Below are 17,591 nucleotides of genomic sequence, written 5' to 3'. Positions count from 1 at the left end.
TTGAGATATATGGATATTAGGATAAAGGCGGCCTGATGCAGTATGTTAAAAATAAAGATTTACTATTTTTAAATTTATTGTTCATATAAAATGAAAATTGATACATTACTTTCTGTGACAAAAACATGGAAGATAGTATTATTAATGGAATAGTTCCAAATATTTAACATACATAGCTGAATTATATTGGAGATAACCTTTTATGTTTATTTTGCTTAAATATTTAAAAAAATATTACTCTTTGTATTTGAAATTCATTTTCAGTAAGTATTGCGCTTTTACCTGAGCAACATCATATACAATGTATTCATTGTATAATAAATCAGATTTTTTTGGTAATTTAGCAGATACAGGCACACCATATGGAACTTCAACACCGTCTTTCATTTTGTAAACAGTTTCAGGATCGGGTTGTGTCCGACCACGACCCCATGTTGAATGCTTACCGCTCGGTAACTTTTCAATATAATCTGCACGATATCGTTCATGCATATTACCTAATGCCACTTCACAAAGCAATAACAAACCCGTAGGGCTTCCACTGTGTGTACAACAATAATTCGCAGATTTGGAAACCATATCCGCGAAGTATATACCTTTACCAAACATATAACCAGTAACGGGAGCTTCTGGTGGCGCTATTCTTAAACCTTGAGAAAGTATACCAGCAAAGTTAGTCGTTCTAGAACCATGCCACAGTAACTTCCTGTTGTGTAATTTCTTGAATGGCTTATATCTATTGTCTTCCCCTTGTCTCTTAATAACAAATACATCTTGAATTTCAAGTTCGTACAGTGTATGAGTTGCTGCATGAGTATTTTGCACATATTTTTTAATGACTTTATACTCCTCACTTTCCTTATCCAATATTTTAATTTCAGTATTGAGTTGCTTGTAATAGGTATCGAGTGGATTCTTTGTTGCATCCGCCTTAGTATGCAAAAGCGAATACGCAATTTCCATTTCAAGTAATGCATCTAACATTTCACACTTGGCATGGATTTCTTCCATCGTATTCAAGACTTTAAGCTCGGATACTCCGAAATTATGAGGTATTAGGTTATAAAATCTGTTGGATGCATCAACCAACTGAACCGAATCGACATCTTTCTTCTTTAATACTTCTTGTAAATCAGTTAATACTGAATACGCCTTTTGGATTTGTGTTTTGGACAACTTTCCAAGCGGCATTTTTTCTACATCAATTTCAAATTCAACCATCACCTTTTTCATATTCGCTTCATCGAAAATCAATTTCATTAAATCTTGAATTGGCAGTTCTAATTCACTCTTAATATGAGAGTCTAATTTTGTCGATACATCGTCCCCATAATCAATATCCACCGGGTACATTTTGCCAGGTACTTTAACAAAATTATCTCTCTGATTCCAACAGTTTCCACTTTTCTCTGTGTATAGTTCCTCAAACTGAGCTATACATTCCTCTAGAGATAATTTCTGTACTTTTGAACCACCGATAGTAGTTCCTATTCTGCCCCAGCTTCTAAACAACCAGTATTCACCTTTCTTATCATGCTTTAAAATCTGCAACTTATAATAGCTATTTTTTTTAGTTTGTATGTCTGAAAGTATCAATGTAACATTATACTTATTTTTACCCTCTTGATATACATGTGCACAATCTTGTAAACCACTATCTGGGTCAACAGTTTCACCTTTTTTCAATTGCAATTTCATTTTACCAGATCCTGATTTTTCAAATGTACTTTTCCCTTTACTTTTTGAGACATTCGATTTTTCTGTGAGAATGTTAATTTTATTAGACAAGTCACCTCCCCAACTTGAAATAGTTTTCTTTTCAATGAGCGATATAGCAGGTTTTGTATATTTTTTAGCTTCCTCAATGAAGTCTGCAGTAATAACTTGAATGTTAAAACTTTTGGCTTCTTCCATCTTTTTACTCATTTTATCTACTTCATGTTGTGTTGATATAATAGCAGCTACATTTTCATGAAGTTTTGAAGTTATCTCTCCTCCTAGATGTAAAATTTCCTTTTTTAAGGTATTTCTATCTTTTCCTATGTTCCCTATAATAAAGAATTGCATATGCTTTAATGGCTTGGGTTTTGCTTCAACTTTGGGTCCAGAATCAACTTCATCTTCCTTTTTTACTGCACTAGATGTTGATGGTACAGCTATCTTTATAAGTCGTTTTCTAACTTTGTATTTCAAAGATTTGCTATTAAACATTGAAACAGTGATTAATTTTTTCACATGTCTTTCGCAAATATGCTAATTTATGAAAATAGCTTTTAATTTTAATTTATGAAAATACTTACAGATCTGGATATGCTTCTTTTATATCAGATGGTATTACAAATTTCTTTCTTTTAGGATCTTGCATGACATTTTCACACTTTGTCCATTCTGTCAAATCTCCAGTACATTTGTATCCAGTACCTGAATTATACACAAGCTGTCCATTACATTTTGGACACGGCTTTAAAGCCCCAAAACAAATTGCATCCGATAAACGATCTATTATCTACACAACAAATATGTTAATCATTTAAATATTTTATTTACTTTGAATCAAAAATAAATTTAATTAAAATAAAATACATACAGCTGAAACACCTTCTGGTATTTGTTGTTCATTTTCTTCTAACATAGTAATGAGGTCAGGTTTCTTTATAGAGGATAATTTATCTTTAATTGCAAATAATTCATCATTTTGTTTTTTCATTTCTTTCTCTTCTTCTGCATCTTCTGGTTCATCTTTGATTTTCTTAACAGGTGGGACATCATCTACCTTAATTCTTGGCAAAACACTTTTGAGTTTCTTCTGATCATCTTTGGAAAGTTCATCTTTGCCAGGAAGTGAATCTCCACTCTCATAAAATTGTAAACTTTCCCTTACTTTGGCAAAGCATTCAAGATGATGCCATCTATCTATACCACCGTATCTTCTGCCATGTTCACTTTCAAAATCTTTTTTTGATACTCTGATCTCACCCTGTACTATCTTTTCTTCACAGGCTTTGCAAGTTGATTTGTTAGATTTTGCATATTGGACTAAAAAATCATGTAATGGACCTGCAGCAGCAGTACCACCACCACTACGCTTTCTTCCTTTTCTAGATGCAGGCAATGGAAGGGTGCTTGCTTCCTCTATAAAAATGTTCGATTCAAACTATTGCATTATATTATTGTATTATAATATCAAATATGATTTACAGCAATATAATAAACAAACCAATTCTCCTTTGAAGTTCCTTTTGATCTTCCCAGCGAATATTATCAAAATTAGCAATATCTGCAGTAGTTTTTGGCCTTTGTTTCATGAAAAAACAAGGCGGATGATACCACTTTGGTACCTTTCCATCATGAACAGGACTCTAAAATTTAAAAGCTAAAATTTAACAAACATATTTTAAAACATAATAGTTTTAAAGGAATATAAAACATATGGATAAACTCAATGACTTTATTAAAAAGTAATTCTAAATAAATTTCCCCAATTTTATTAAAATTAAATGTAGATAAAATAATAATTTATTAATAGAAACACATTAATCTTCATAAATATATTGCATTTTATATTGTATTATCGAACACATCATCAATTGCCATTATATTATGTAACCTTGATGAAGCTGAACAATAATTGAATTCAAAACTTATGCTGATTACAGCAATGACATATAAATTCATGCAAAATTAATAATGTTGACATGGTATACCTGAACAATAACGGCGAGTCTTAACGAATCTTTTTCGATATTTTTCTTACAATTTTGGCATGAAGCCCTCGAACTTTTTGCATATTCGACAGAATATGGTAAATCAGGATTCATTGTTTCACTAAAATCCGTTCAATAATTTTAGTCTTGAAGCCAAGCGCCAAAGAGCAGTATTCAATGTGCGAAGACAAAATGCGCGTTGCGCGCCAAATACCAGTATATTCGGAAGTTTATCTTATTTTCTGCTACAATTACAATCTATCTTAAATAAGTGACCAATCATAGAACAAAAAAAATCCTACAATGATTATATGTAATTTCAATTTTATCTACTTCAATTAATTCAACTTAAATTCGAGAAGTATATGTTAAATACTTCGATAATAAATTGATGACTAATCATGTGATATATACGTATGATATATAAACCGGAAGTGATATCCTGTTTTCTACGAATTTTAGAACTTACCTTAATTATCACTTTCGTTCATACATTTATACGTTAGTTTACTCTAAAAAGGTATTCTGACTTGGAAATTATTTTTTCTTTCTAATATAAAATCTTTAATTTAATTTGGGAAATTACTCAATTTTTTAATCTTTTAAATTTATTTTCAAACTAATAATTAAAATATGAAACATTTATTTACTTATAATACAATTATACTTTTATATTTTATATATATATATATTAACATTATCTTTTCCTACTTAATAATTATTTACTAATTTATATAATGCTTTATATATAATCAATTTATATGATTTGATTTACATTATATTGTTACAGGTATATACTCATTATCAATTATACATGATGCATTAAAATGCATAAAACATTTAAAATAAATGCATACCCGTAAACATAGATCTACATTATTGTATGTAGTCTAAAGGATATTATAAATAAGCTATGAGTTGTAATACAATGTTGGTACACTTTATTTTTATAATCGTATAATATTGTACAAATTATTACAGTAAACTATATATTTCTGTAATTACGTCTATGAATGTTTCTCTGTTTTACCAACATAGTTTGCCATAAAAGTGGCTGACAAGTGGTAGTTCAATTAAATAATATAACCATACAGTGTAAAAATGCACTATGTTATGTCCTTTATCGAATGCAATCTTTTTTTTCTAAAATTATTTCCTACAATAACGTACAAAACTTATTAAGAAAAGATCAAAATTATTAAATTAATTCTGTTACTTCTTTCGACTATCTACATATTCATATAAGCCTATTATATAAATCCATAGTGCTTACAAGAAGATAATTAACTGTCCCTTCTTATACCACGCTATCACTATGCTATAATAATTATATATATATATATATATATTACATATATATATATATATATGATTTTACATATTTATATATATAATACTTTTCTTGATATTATATATATACATATATAAATATATATGTGTAGATGTCACGTTGTTCATACTAACAAATTCGGTATTTCATAATAAATTTATCGTTCCAACGGAAAAAATGTATACACATATGTGTGTCATCCTATTTTATTGATATAGTCGTTTATATTATATTCTATATTAATGTACATTTTTGTTTATATAAGAGCGCAAAAATAAAACTTAATATTTTATTATAACGTCTGCCACGAAAAATTTAAACTTATAGCAATAGATACAATTTACAACTTCAAAAGATGTTTTGATTTTATAACTTACTTCATACACACAACTTTATCAAACGTTACAAATTAAACAGAGAATTATATATTCCACATTCATCGCTTAAAAGTATGATTCCAAATTTGAAAAGAAGACAAAAATATGTATGTGTTGGAAAAAAATGGAGAAAATTTATTCCCATTTATTTACCCATTTTTTTGGTAAATAATACTTATTATTTACCAAAAGACATTGCGAAAGTTTTAGGTCACTCCCATTAATTAGTACAATTTTTTATTTGGTATATCGTTCAGAAATTTCTTCGCAACATGACGTGTAGACACATCGAATATATGGAGTAAGGACAGTTTATCGTTCATTGTCTTACGTAATCGTATTAGGATTAATAACAAAATAGAATTAATTCAAATATATTTGTCCTTAGAAAAAGAATTTATATTATTAGTGAATTTACTATCCAAGATTCGCAATATGACATGTGAGTGTCGCATAAAATGTAAATATACTTCGTATTTATAGGTTTTTATAGGCGTGTAGTAGGTCAGGAATATGCAGCTCTAGGATTAACCAAGGAATTAGACTGAAGGCCACCCTTTAATATTTTTACAGTCTATTTTATCTATGTCTGATAACAACAATAAAAATTCTTAAATAAATATATCGGTATAATCATTGATGGAATATTATTACGCAATCAACTATTTTTTTGCTCAGAGTTGTATGTTTATGTGTTGTAATTGCGTCTTAAGCATAATATGCATACACATGTACACGGTACGTCAATCATTGTATACTACAATGACTGGTATGGAGTACCACAAAATTAGGTGAAATTCATTAAGACAAGACACATGTATCACTCTGCTGATCATTGCTATTTTCCTCTGCCTTGAGATGTACCCGACCTGGTTGTAGGTTTTGCTGGTTGTGGAATAATCGTAATTTCATCATTAATCTTCAATGGTTTCAGAAGGGAGTCATTGGATCTGGACGATGGAGATGAAGGTGTATTCTTCTTATCCATTACTCTTTTAGCTACGCCACTATGTGCCGAATATACGTGATTTTCAAACTGCTTATACATTCCAAACGTGGAAGTGCAAACTGTACATTTATAAGATAGATGCGCTGGTTTTAATGTCATTCCATGATCTCGCGCAACATGATTTAGTAATTTCCATTGATATACCTAAAAATTAAGATCCACAACCCACAAGTAATATGCTGCTTAAATTTATATCTCCCAATCTCACATGTACATAATTTCGAATGTTGAGCAACATAAAATGTATAACTCACCCTGCCGCAAGCGGGACAGCGACCTGCATCTTTTCCTCTATTTGCAGCTTCTTGCATACTAGATGTAACCAAACCATGAGACCCAAGTAAATGTCTTTCCAGACCCTGTAATAATATTTACACAATACTATTATAATTTTATTTTTACATATAAAAGATTGAACAAGGCACAGTCAATAATTGAATAAAAAAAATAAAAAAAATTGGAAAAATATTCATTTTTAATTCATAAAATGTGCTCTATATACATCACATGTTGTTTGTTGTATTATTTTATATTTAAATACAGTAATGAAATTTATAAAAGAGGAAAAGTATGTATTTAAGTACCTGATCTGTGAAAAACCGAAATTGACATTTTTGGCAATTCAATGGAGGTCTACTATAAATCATCTTTGGATGTATTTTTACTTTGTGAATCCATTGCATATGGTTACGTAGTTGTTCTAAATCCTGAAAGATAAAATAGAGACAAGGCACATGTACAAAGTATAATACTTATAATATATAATGCATAATACTTATAGTATTATTTAATTTTACAACATTTTATATCGTTAAAACCATTTGAATATAATATATTAAGTTGAGCGGGAAGTAATGTCGAATTTTCTGATAAGGCACTTCCATGATTTCCTATGGGTATCTTCCATCTTTTTTTACACCTTCTCAAAAAAATTATTGAATTTTCAAAGAAAAATATTCCACTTGATTCTTTCTCAAAGTTGAAATCACCAGTTTGAAACTTTTTATATCATCTTTATCCTATATGTTCCTCATATTTGAAAGCTTTGCACAAATTTTCAATCACAACAGTCGCATTGTTAACTTTTTAAAACCCATGAAAGATACAATGAGATGATAAGTGCATTTTGTCTCAATCTTTGCTTGCGAATTTCTCTGTTGCAACTGATGGTAAAGACAGAAGTGCATCTTTATTTGCAAATAGGTAATTAAAAATTAATGAAACATTTTATAATAGAAAATCCGACAGTATTTTTCCCATCATCTTAATACATAACTCACCTTAATATAACCATCGCAGATTTCACATATGACAAATGTAGTTTTTTCTCCAGACTTTGATGAAGTTCCAGAACCAGGGATGGAGGTTTGAGATGTTGTACGTGGTAATGGAGTTATAGATATACTTGGTTGACTTAACAATTTTGCAGTAGGATTTTTGGGACTTGCTGTTGTATTCTGAAAAATATAAAATACACTAATTATTTTAAACATTAAAAATGTGTACCTTCAGAATTGGTAAATTTTTAATCCAATTATGTTACAGTACCAAATTGTATCTTATTTAAAAAAATCTTTATATCTTAAATATAACTTAAATATATACTAGTTATTATCGACTGATTTTTACAAAGGTAATAGTAAAGGTAATAAAAATTGTCAATGAATTCCTTCGAAATTTATAAACAATGTAAGATTATATCAATACAAAATTAAACATTTTCATAATGCAAGATATTACAAGGGTAAAAATACATTGATGAAATCAATAATTACGAAACTAGTTGCAATGCACACTAATGATATGTTTAGCCATAACTTTACACATATTGTTAACTCTTATAAGCAATTGTGTACAGCTTCGATTAAGTAAATCTCAAGAAATCGGTTATAAAAGCCGTTTTGCACCTGCAGAACACATTATCCATGCGACCACAAATTTTACAAAATCAATATAACCTTCCTGATAGGTTCCAACAATTATTTACCTGTGATGAGGACAATCTAGAGAGAGAGTCGATTACGTTGGGTACAAGTGCAATGGGTGTGGGTTGACCGGAACTGCCGCCGCTACTGCTACTCACTCCCGAGACAGCCGACATGACAGTCCCAGAGCCACCCACCACCTGTGTCACCACCCATATATTTTTTTACTAATTCTTAAACTCTTATATACTTGAATTTGTGAACCTGTAGTTTTTTTATAGATATTAGTAAAACAAAATTAGCTGAGGAAAATTCACAGAAGGAAATCAACATACTCCACTACCAATAGATAAATAGAAAATAAAATACTTAAATGCAAATAAATAAAACAAATATAATTTTTTCTTTTCTTCCCATTATGATAATTTACTATATTAATCATTCTTTAAATTTGATACATAAAATATAGTAAGACAGCTTCCCAAATTTTATTAGATACTGTGTGTATTAATAGTGGTGACAATTATTACAAAAAGATTCAAAGAAATATAAAGGCATAAATATACTGTGCATATCATACGTGTGCTTATACATTGTAACTGAAATTACATTACTTCAAGGATATTGCCTTCAGGGACATGACTTTAAATGATTATCATTCCCCTTATTACTATCAAATCTTATAAAAGTTAAGACATTAGAATACGTTTAATATGCAACATAATCCTTCAATATTTACAAAATACTGTGCGTCCTTTTTCTACCAAAAAAATACTGAAATATGTTCTATTATTAATAAAAAAGAATTAGAAAAAATGAAAACATTTTTACCTGAAATATTTGATTACTACCAAATCGGTATGAAGTAGGGACTAATAAGCCAGACGATGTTGGACGATACATCATTCCTGCAACATTATCTAAAACATTAGCAATATATTACACATAATCGAATTTGCACAGGTCGAGTATAATTCAATGTAATATGTTAATATTAATGTAAAATGATAAAAAGTTACCCTGACGCATTGTCGTACCACCCGGTCGTAATGTTTTCAAATCTGAATATCTTGGTTGCATAGGCGGCCGTCCTCTTCCACGACCAGTGATTGGAGCAGGAAGTAATTTTGGTAAAAGTGGTTGAGGTCCTTTACCACTCATTGCCATCGCAAGTGCACTGGGGTTAGTTGGCCCAACAGGCCTTGTTCGATTGAATCGTGGAATTTTTGCTGGAGGTTCCCAATCAGCACCTGGTTCTAGATTCTTTTCCGATCTGAATTTCTTAGTACAAGCAAGTATATGTCGATTTAGTTTGCCTTTCTGGTTGTCTTCAAACGGACAATTAGGACATTGATGAAAAGCTGGACCCCGCTCCAACCTCCCGCGAGTATTATGTTCTGCTTCCATATGGTATAATATGTCGTGGGGACTACGCATTTCAGTCGGACAAAAATTACACTTGTAGACGTAATTGCGCATATGTGGAGTTTCTAAATGATGTTGCATGACTAAAGTTGATTCTGTTTTAAAATTACAGAATTCACATTTTTTCTGTTCTAAATGGAATGGTTCATTATTTTCTTTACTAAATTCTAGATTTTTAATGAGTGAATTTATAGCTAGTTGAGTTTCAGCCGATGTGCTACTTTTTCCCTGTTTACGTTTTTGAGTCCGTAAAAGATCAGTTTGCACATATTCCTGAACAAGATTCACTCCAATTTGCATGAAAAATTTCCCCAGTGGTAAATCAAAATATGTCAGTACTTTATTCCTATCGTCTTGTCGTATATCCTGTTTATCACTTATATTACTAAATCCAGATTCAGTTATATCTACTGAATTATCACCTCTGTCTTCATCCTTTTTACTCTTACTACAAGTTCCTTCATTTTCACTTTCATCACTTTTATCTTTATTTTTTTGAATTATATCCAGTGAATCCTCATCACATTCCTCTCCCTTATTTTCTTCTATGCTTCTTTTGCTTCTCTCGTCTTTTTCTTGTTCCTCTAAGCATTTCTCCAATTTTGTGACGAACTCCTTTAAGGGTTTCAGAGGTGGTTTTTCATATACATATGGTACTATAAAAGATGGCGCTTCTACCACAAACATGTCATCGCTTAAAGTAGGTAATATTGGAGGTGTAACCGTAGGTGTTACGGTTGTCATACTAGTAGTTTTAGGACTTAGCTGTGCAGTTTTTGATGTCATGGGCACTGGTGTAATAGTCGTCCTCATATTAGGATACATAGTTTGTGTAGTCATCCCCACTGGAACTACTGAAAATGAGCTAGTACTAGAAACAGTGTGATGAGGTTTACTGCTACTCACAGGAACACCACCACGTCCAGAAAGTATAGAATTTGTATCTATAATAACTAAGGTAGGTTCTTTCTTTCCTCCTTTTACAGATTTGCTACCAGCAGCTATTTCTACTAACCGCTTAGTATCATTGACTACAATAGTAGTCTTACTATTTTTGACTGGTGACTTTAGTTTAGAATTCTCTTTGTCTTTACTATCAATACCAGCCAAAGGATCTTCTGGCTTAATTTCCTCAATATCTGAGCCATCATCATCTACTTCCTCTTCTTCTATTTCTTTTTCTATGTAACTTGTCCTCTTTATATTTCTAGAACTTCTTCTTGGTGTAATACTACTAAGATCTACTTGCTTTCTTTGTTTTCTTTGTTTTGGGTCTTTATTAATACGTTCTGGTGAAGTATTATGACCATTCTTTGCACTATCAGTTATTTCTTCAATATCAGGACTATCGCAACTACCGTTTTCTTCACAAATTTTCACATCAGATGTATCCATACTACTATCAGCAATTTCGCTACTGTCATTAAGTTGGATATCACTACTGCCTGATAAATTATTATCTTTAAGGGCAGAAGCTTTTGTAGTGAACACATCATCGTTATCAGAGTGTATTTCTGTTATGTTTTCGTCAAGACATTCAACATCCGAGTTATTACTCTGTTCATCAACTTCCATAGCCTCACAAGATGTGTTTCTACACTTATCTTCAGTCTTGGACACTTCACTAAAATTGTTTATGTCACTGACACCCTCTGGAGATTTAGACATTTTAGAGTCATTTTCTGACTCTGACATTTCACTCCCTTTACTTCTATTTTGCGCTATCCCATTCTGTTCACTATTTTCAGGTTCTAGACCCCTTTCTTCCATTTCAACATCCATTCTGTGTTTGTCCTCATCATCTTCTTTTCCATTTGCCTCTCTTTGCTCCCTTACTACACTAATTTCTTTTGACACAAGTTTGGATATATTAGTGTCAGCATCAATGAATTCTTCCTTGTCATTATAATTTCCATTAACCCCATTTGGAATCACATCTGTAAAATATAACAGATTATTTTTATACAAGTATTAATTCTTTTTTAATATTAAGTATATATTATATTAAGTATAACATGATAGATGAAGCAAGCTATTAGTACTTCACTAATAACTACAATTACATTACAATGATCAGAGAACATAGCAGAGGTATTAGAAAATGTGAATCATTTCTACATAACTTGAGCAAACTACACCTTCTTAACAACATGCAAATCCAATAAAATGTTATAAAATACAATAAAATAATATCCATCCATATAGCAGAAAAACGAAAAACTCAATACTGGCGTCACTTTTTAACGATAACGGAAGAAAATAGCGAAGCAAAACAGAAAAATGAATATATCGGTCGTACAAAAAAAAGGTTGCTCTAACAGTTTGAAAGAGGAATAGAGCATACCTTTGAGAACCTTATCAGGACTGGTCTGAGATGAGTCCTTAATAGGGGGTTCTTCCAGCGTGCCTTCCATGGGGCCACCACTGTACAGTTGATCTAAACAATTAATAAGAGCAGAGGGATAAGCGGCTCGTAGCGACGACGACGCGTTTCATTACATCGACGATATGAGAACGCGAGGGCGGGGAGAGAGAGAGAGAGAGAGAGAGAGAGAGAGAGAGAGAGAGAGAAAGAGAGAGAGGGAATTTTTAGCGGGGCCGAATTTTTCAAAATGGCGCTGCGAATTCCGTACTCCTATTTCCTTGTTCCCATAACCAACAAAGTTCGTTGGATATATATCCCCACGCTCCAGACCCGACAGAGTTCCCGAAATGAGTCTCTGGTTGGTCGGTGAGAAACTCTTGGCACGCGCGCACACTTGGAAAAAGAGGAACCAGGGAGTGGACCCGTGGATAAAAATGATCGGAGACGAAGCGAAGTCCTGCGAAGTAGCTTGAATGGTTAGCGTCTCTCAGTCAGTCACCTGCACTCGCCAGCCACCGCGTCCGAGCGCCAGCCAGTCAGCCAGTCAGCCCTCCGCCGTACCTCTCCTCACTCAACCTTCACAAACCTACCAAACCTACATCTATACCTACAACTTATACATCGAACTTTCGCCTTTCGTACACACTGACAAACATGTAGTCGTAGGTATATAAACATACACGCAGTGATACGCAGACACGAACCATTCGACTCGCCATCCATAGGTGAGCGCGCGAGCGCACAACCTTCCGACTCTCTACAGTACTTTACACTATATATGCCGGACAACACGCCAACCACCTACAGAACAACCCTATGACCTACCGAATCCAATCATGACAAATTCATCTCACACGACGATACTAAACGTGAACGAATTTGAAATTGCAAGTATCGGATAGTTTCACATTTATCCATGTAACTTAAACACGTCAAATAACATTCTAATATAGATTGATAATACGTGACAAAGAAGAAACTAGATAAACGCGGATCATTTTGTCAGATTATCTGTATACATAGATCTGATCCACCGGATAGGTGACGTTTTTATTCAAAGTTCTTATTAAAATTTTCGAAATTACCATTTGTCCTTATGACAAACGAAATTTTGTAGGAAATAAGCGGTTTGATATATGAAGTAGGAAGAGACGATGATAAAGTCTCTTTTGCATCCTATTGAAAGAGCATTACAGTATTCTCCTAAAAGATGCTAAGCATACTTTAACCTACACTAATGCTCTTTGATGCAGCATTCGCATCGTTCGTTGGAAATAGTAACGATAAGATTATTTGGAAATTGGAGAACGTGAATAAGAATTGGGTGTGCAAGTGATCGAAAACACCGAGGAATTCCATTCAGTATGCTCGTTTCGGGACGTGTCTCGTGCTACTTAATTCGCTTATCCACAAATCCCCCGGCAGATCTATGAGGTAATGGAACGCGTACAAACTCCATTCGTCTCCTGTCACTAGGCACAAATATACGCACCTGACCGCTTGCTTGTCCTAAACGATTTTCTGATACCGCGACATTCTCACAACGTGCGATCTTCAGTGGCGGTGGCGGAGGTACGATTTGTCCTTTATACACACTTCTACACGATTTATTCACAAAACCTGTAAATAGTGAACATTCATCGCTGAAAATTAGGCACCAGAGGGCAGGCGCGACGTTGGAAACGTTAAAAAGTTATGCCCAGGGCCGTCGCAAGAATAGTGGGCTCTTTTCCACAAGGGTTAAGCAGAAATCAAGCTAGAAAGAAAGGGCGGCAGAACGGAACAGAATACTTCGTGATGTATATTTTCACTGGATGCTATTTATCATTCTTTTATAGCTTTCTATATGAATGTCATTAGTCTTGAACGAAACTTTATACAAAAAAATATTAAAAAGATATGTTTTTAATATTGAATGATATTCATTATCTTTTAATGAAAATAAAAGAACAAAATTGATTAGACGTTTTCGTTCACTTTGTAAAAAAATATATGTTGTGTACGAGATACAAATTGTTTAAAATATATTAAATATAAAATGAGAGCATTGATTGAATTATCTTCTATTCCAATGTACTGTAAAATTGAAACAAAGAAATATACAATTAAATAATTGAAATTATAGAAACATTAATATGCAATGTTTTATTTAGTCGATTTAAAGGATCAAAATCATGATTCTCTATCGTAATTTCAATAATTCACATACAGCATTTTTCTACTCCATATCTTGCTGATCATGCACTTAAGTAAGCAAAATAATGGTGCAAGATCGCATTATTTAAAGGATAAATACGCTCTGCGTCGATATAATTGAAATAAATAATTAACTATCAATTTCGAATCGATCGATTCAATGTGAAAACAATAGTAGCGAAGTACATAATAAATTCCACTAAACAGTTCTTAGCGTGTATCACTAGTATCACTATATGTAATGTAAGTAATTTAGTTAAGTTACGCGAACGTCGGTAGTTAATGGCAATCGATATATCGTAAATGAATTCTAATATCATCAATAGTGTAGTAATATATTTACACTAAAAGTCAAGAAATGTAAACATTAGTGCATACATTCGAAAGAAAATTCTTGTTAAAAATCTTTCGAGACAATCTGTTTAATAAAGAGAGATAAGAGGAGTTAAAATTATGGGAAATCGCAAGGGAATTGAGAGGATTGTCACGGCCCTGGTTATATTGTGTTATTCGGTACCACAACTGTACAAATCATAAAATCCAACAAATCAATCGCAAGTCCCTTGGCGTTTCCTTTTTTTTCTTTTTACAAATAATAATTCTTTGTTTCCATCTACGATCTCGAAAATTGTGGAAACACTCGTGTTTACTAATTCATTGAAATTTTTTAGGAAGATGCCGCCATTTCTTCATAAGGGCTGGCTTAACTGTCGAACAGCTGCCGTGGTGGTCGCTAGCCGATCGCGATTATCCCCCCAAAGAGGACCAATAATCGAAACACACACACATCGCAAATGCCGTGCTATTTAAATTCACTGACCGTTCGCAAGCACTGATAAATATTCGGCTACACACGCGACTCCTTCGACACTTGATACACACCGTTTTTATATCAAAATTATTCACATATACTTTGTGTTTATTTGGGTTCGACGTCACGGATCCTTCTTACCTTCGTCGTCGAAAACTGCCAAGATGGCGACGATAATCACGTGACCGTAAATTTTATGACGTACGCGTAATGTTAAAGGGACGAAACGACCAGTAGCGTTTGTTGTATATAGTCACGTGACCGGGTACACGTGCACATCCAATGAGAGCCTCTCCCAAGAATAAGGACAATCTGCAATTGCAACAATGTGTATAGTAATATTAGTAATAGGGTTGACTAACAAGCCTCCGCCCTTTTCTATAGGTTCCTTTGGGAACACACACCGACAATTCACGTAAGGGTATTAAAAAAATGTTGTTTTATCATTTTTATATACATTATACTTATAAATACAAAGTTTATTACTTAATTTATATATATATATGTATTCTAAATAAAATAACATGGTTTTTTATCTAATAAATTTTTATTATCATTCTTTTTTACACTATTAAAAGAATTATTTTCAAAAAGATACTATCTTTTTATTAAGACTTTATATTTATATAGCTAATTACATCCTTTTTTTTAACATTGTTATTGGAAAAAAATGTAAGAGTTTTATATACAATATTTACATTTTAAATATCAATATTTTCAGTATCTTAAATATACAAAGTTCCTCCAATAACATATTTATATGTTATTACATCACCATTATATGCTGTAGATCCTACTGTATATATTTAGAAAATATGTTAAATATCTTTGAGATCTTGTACAGTCATTTTTATTTTATATATTTTAATTATAAATGCATTTGGCATACATAAGCAATGTTACGAGTAATCTTCATCATTATCACTAAATGATAATACAAATTTCTCTTGTTTTGATTTTTTAATCTTCTTTTTCAATGGTTTATCTGCTTTATCTGATTCTGCCTCTGTTATTTTGTTTTTCTTGAATACAATTCTTTTAGATAAATCAGCTGGAGTATTAGCTTCCTCTACAATATAAAAATTCATGTGTAGTTATCGTAGATGAAAGTTATGCACTTTATACCTTCTCCTTTCTTTTTCTTATATGCTTCTGCTTGTTCTGCACTCAAGTGCTCAGAATTTAATACAACTACAACAGGCTTGTCTTCTTCATGTTCTTCTTCATTGTCTGAATATTGTGGTAATACTTCTCTCTGTTTAAAAGAACGTTTTAAATTATTTAAATGATTGTTTATGCTAGTTATAACTAAGTATATATTGTGGTGTATGTAATGATTTAATTGCAAATATGCTTAATTGCAATGAATAATTATTAATTTATAGTTACGTCCTAATTAATAACCTAGAAGTTGAGCAATTATTTGTATATAATGAAAAATACGATTTACCTTTGTGTCGATTGTAGGTCCTTCCTTATATCCGATTTGTTCCTTTAATTCGCGTAAAAATTTTGGCTCATTCGGCTTAATATACGACACATTATGTTTCTTCCTTGACATTTTACTATCTTTCTGTTAATGTTTTAAAATTCCAAACATCAAAATATAACCTAATTTTAGTATGCTACAAAATAATACTGCGTAATACATTACATATGAATTCTACATAGATTGGAAAATAAAATCAAGATGGATACATCTAGTAAAATTCACTAGTGTCTTAATTCTGATTGGTTGGTACTATTGTGTGGCCGTTCAGGAACTTGGGGAATTCCAAGCTAAATTGTTAGTTATTATCCCTGGAGTATAAAAGCCACGATACGATCATATAAACAGGTCTTGACATTTGCTAGGGAAAACCGTCCGTAAATTGAGTCGTGTCTAATCATTAAAAATCAAGTTGAAAGATTAACAAAGTCCACGTTCTTGCAAGACAGATAGAGATGAATAGTGTTTCTGTGAACATTCATAGTATGTATATACATATGTATATATATATGTGTGTGTGTACCTATAAGAGGACAATACAGGAGAGAATCTCTTTTGAAACTCCATCATTGGGGGAAATGTACAACATATTATGAAAGCTGTAAACATCCGGGAAAACGAATAAACTATCAAAGTATACATGTTACCAGCGTCGTGTATACGCAGAACGAGATCTTTCCTTACGCCTCATCTCGGTCTTTTTCAAAGTGCTCCAAGGCATTTGTTTTTCGGCATCAAGCACTACGATTTTGATTGGCTTAGGTACGACTCGGAGAGTAAGCAAGAATGATTTTTGGTACCATTGAAGGGCATGTAGGACCTATAGTTTAAGGTGGGCTTCGAACTATCAGTTACCGTGCTACGCGAACCTCAAGGCTGCGTCAATACATAAAAATTCGTAAATGTATGGCTCCCCGTACGCTATGGGGAGCCGCAAGGCTATGACGTTACATACACATA

The 17,591-nt window shown here is 32.3% G+C and overlaps 3 protein-coding genes and 1 long non-coding RNA gene across 15 annotated transcripts; 1 reads left to right on the top strand and 3 right to left on the bottom strand.

Moving 5' to 3' along the window:
* Nucleotides 1–58: 58 nt before the first annotated feature.
* LOC126878358 (poly [ADP-ribose] polymerase) lies at nt 59–3,959 on the bottom strand. The gene is made up of 5 exons (XM_050641127.1): nt 3,705–3,959; nt 3,218–3,359; nt 2,588–3,132; nt 2,301–2,506; nt 59–2,200 (listed from the first exon to the last, which is right to left on the bottom strand). Exons 1-5 carry the CDS (start codon nt 3,816–3,818, stop codon nt 235–237), a joined length of 2,973 nt encoding a protein of 990 aa, XP_050497084.1. The 5' UTR covers nt 3,819–3,959; the 3' UTR covers nt 59–234.
* Nucleotides 3,960–4,088: 129 nt separating this feature from the next.
* On the top strand, nt 4,089–5,380 carry LOC126863486 (uncharacterized). The gene is made up of 2 exons (XR_007688873.1): nt 4,089–4,224; nt 4,495–5,380. It is a non-coding gene; the product is annotated as an uncharacterized LOC126863486 (long non-coding RNA).
* Nucleotides 5,225–15,384, bottom strand: LOC126878325 (uncharacterized). 12 transcript variants are annotated; one of them, XM_050641047.1, is made up of 10 exons: nt 15,284–15,384; nt 13,628–13,755; nt 12,115–12,207; nt 9,365–11,707; nt 9,177–9,265; nt 8,408–8,545; nt 7,701–7,877; nt 7,005–7,127; nt 6,675–6,779; nt 5,225–6,564 (listed from the first exon to the last, which is right to left on the bottom strand). In XM_050641047.1, the coding sequence occupies exons 3-10, from the start codon at nt 12,182–12,184 to the stop codon at nt 6,250–6,252; spliced, it is 3,360 nt and encodes a 1,119-aa protein (XP_050497004.1). In that variant the 5' UTR covers nt 12,185–12,207; nt 13,628–13,755; nt 15,284–15,384; the 3' UTR covers nt 5,225–6,249. The 12 variants fall into 12 exon arrangements, with proteins under 12 accessions (XP_050497004.1, XP_050497050.1, XP_050496977.1 ...); XM_050641093.1 differs by having other exon boundaries at nt 9,177–9,253; nt 15,152–15,320; XM_050641020.1 differs by having other exon boundaries at nt 14,849–15,319.
* Nucleotides 15,385–15,976: 592 nt separating this feature from the next.
* Nucleotides 15,977–16,813, bottom strand: LOC126863454 (uncharacterized protein KIAA1143 homolog). Its single transcript, XM_050613648.1, has 3 exons — nt 16,593–16,813; nt 16,268–16,397; nt 15,977–16,211 (listed from the first exon to the last, which is right to left on the bottom strand). Exons 1-3 carry the CDS (start codon nt 16,701–16,703, stop codon nt 16,042–16,044), a joined length of 411 nt encoding a protein of 136 aa, XP_050469605.1. The 5' UTR covers nt 16,704–16,813; the 3' UTR covers nt 15,977–16,041.
* Between the last annotated feature and the right edge of the window lie 778 nt (nt 16,814–17,591).

The sequence above is a fragment of the Bombus huntii genome, chromosome 1, assembly GCF_024542735.1.
Source record: "Bombus huntii isolate Logan2020A chromosome 1, iyBomHunt1.1, whole genome shotgun sequence".
Lineage (NCBI taxonomy): Eukaryota > Metazoa > Arthropoda > Insecta > Hymenoptera > Apidae > Bombus > Bombus huntii.
The sequence above is the reverse complement of the archived record's forward strand: the minus strand, read 5'-3'. Positions and strand labels throughout refer to the sequence as shown.

Excerpts from the sequence above, each read along its gene's own strand:
- LOC126878325 (XM_050641047.1), bottom strand. The coding sequence starts at position 12,184 with ATGGAAGGCACGCTGGAAGAACCCCCTATTAAGGACTCATCTCAGACC. Across the intron at positions 9,266-9,364 it reads TGGTACGACAATGCGTCAGG|ATAATGTTGCAGGAATGATG; the intron begins GTAACTTTTTAT and ends CTAATGTTTTAG. Across the intron at positions 8,546-9,176 it reads GTAGTAATCAAATATTTCAG|GTGGTGGGTGGCTCTGGGAC; the intron begins GTAAAAATGTTT and ends GTGGTGACACAG.
- LOC126863454 (XM_050613648.1), bottom strand. The coding sequence starts at position 16,703 with ATGTCAAGGAAGAAACATAATGTGTCGTATATTAAGCCGAATGAGCCA. Across the intron at positions 16,398-16,592 it reads GACCTACAATCGACACAAAG|AGAGAAGTATTACCACAATA; the intron begins GTAAATCGTATT and ends TCTTTTAAACAG. Across the intron at positions 16,212-16,267 it reads TAAGAAAAAGAAAGGAGAAG|AGGAAGCTAATACTCCAGCT; the intron begins GTATAAAGTGCA and ends TTTATATTGTAG.
- LOC126878358 (XM_050641127.1), bottom strand. The coding sequence starts at position 3,818 with ATGAATCCTGATTTACCATATTCTGTCGAATATGCAAAAAGTTCGAGG. Across the intron at positions 3,360-3,704 it reads GACTCGCCGTTATTGTTCAG|AGTCCTGTTCATGATGGAAA; the intron begins GTATACCATGTC and ends TTTAAATTTTAG. Across the intron at positions 2,201-2,300 it reads AAAGAAGCATATCCAGATCT|CAAATCTTTGAAATACAAAG; the intron begins GTAAGTATTTTC and ends AATGTTTAATAG.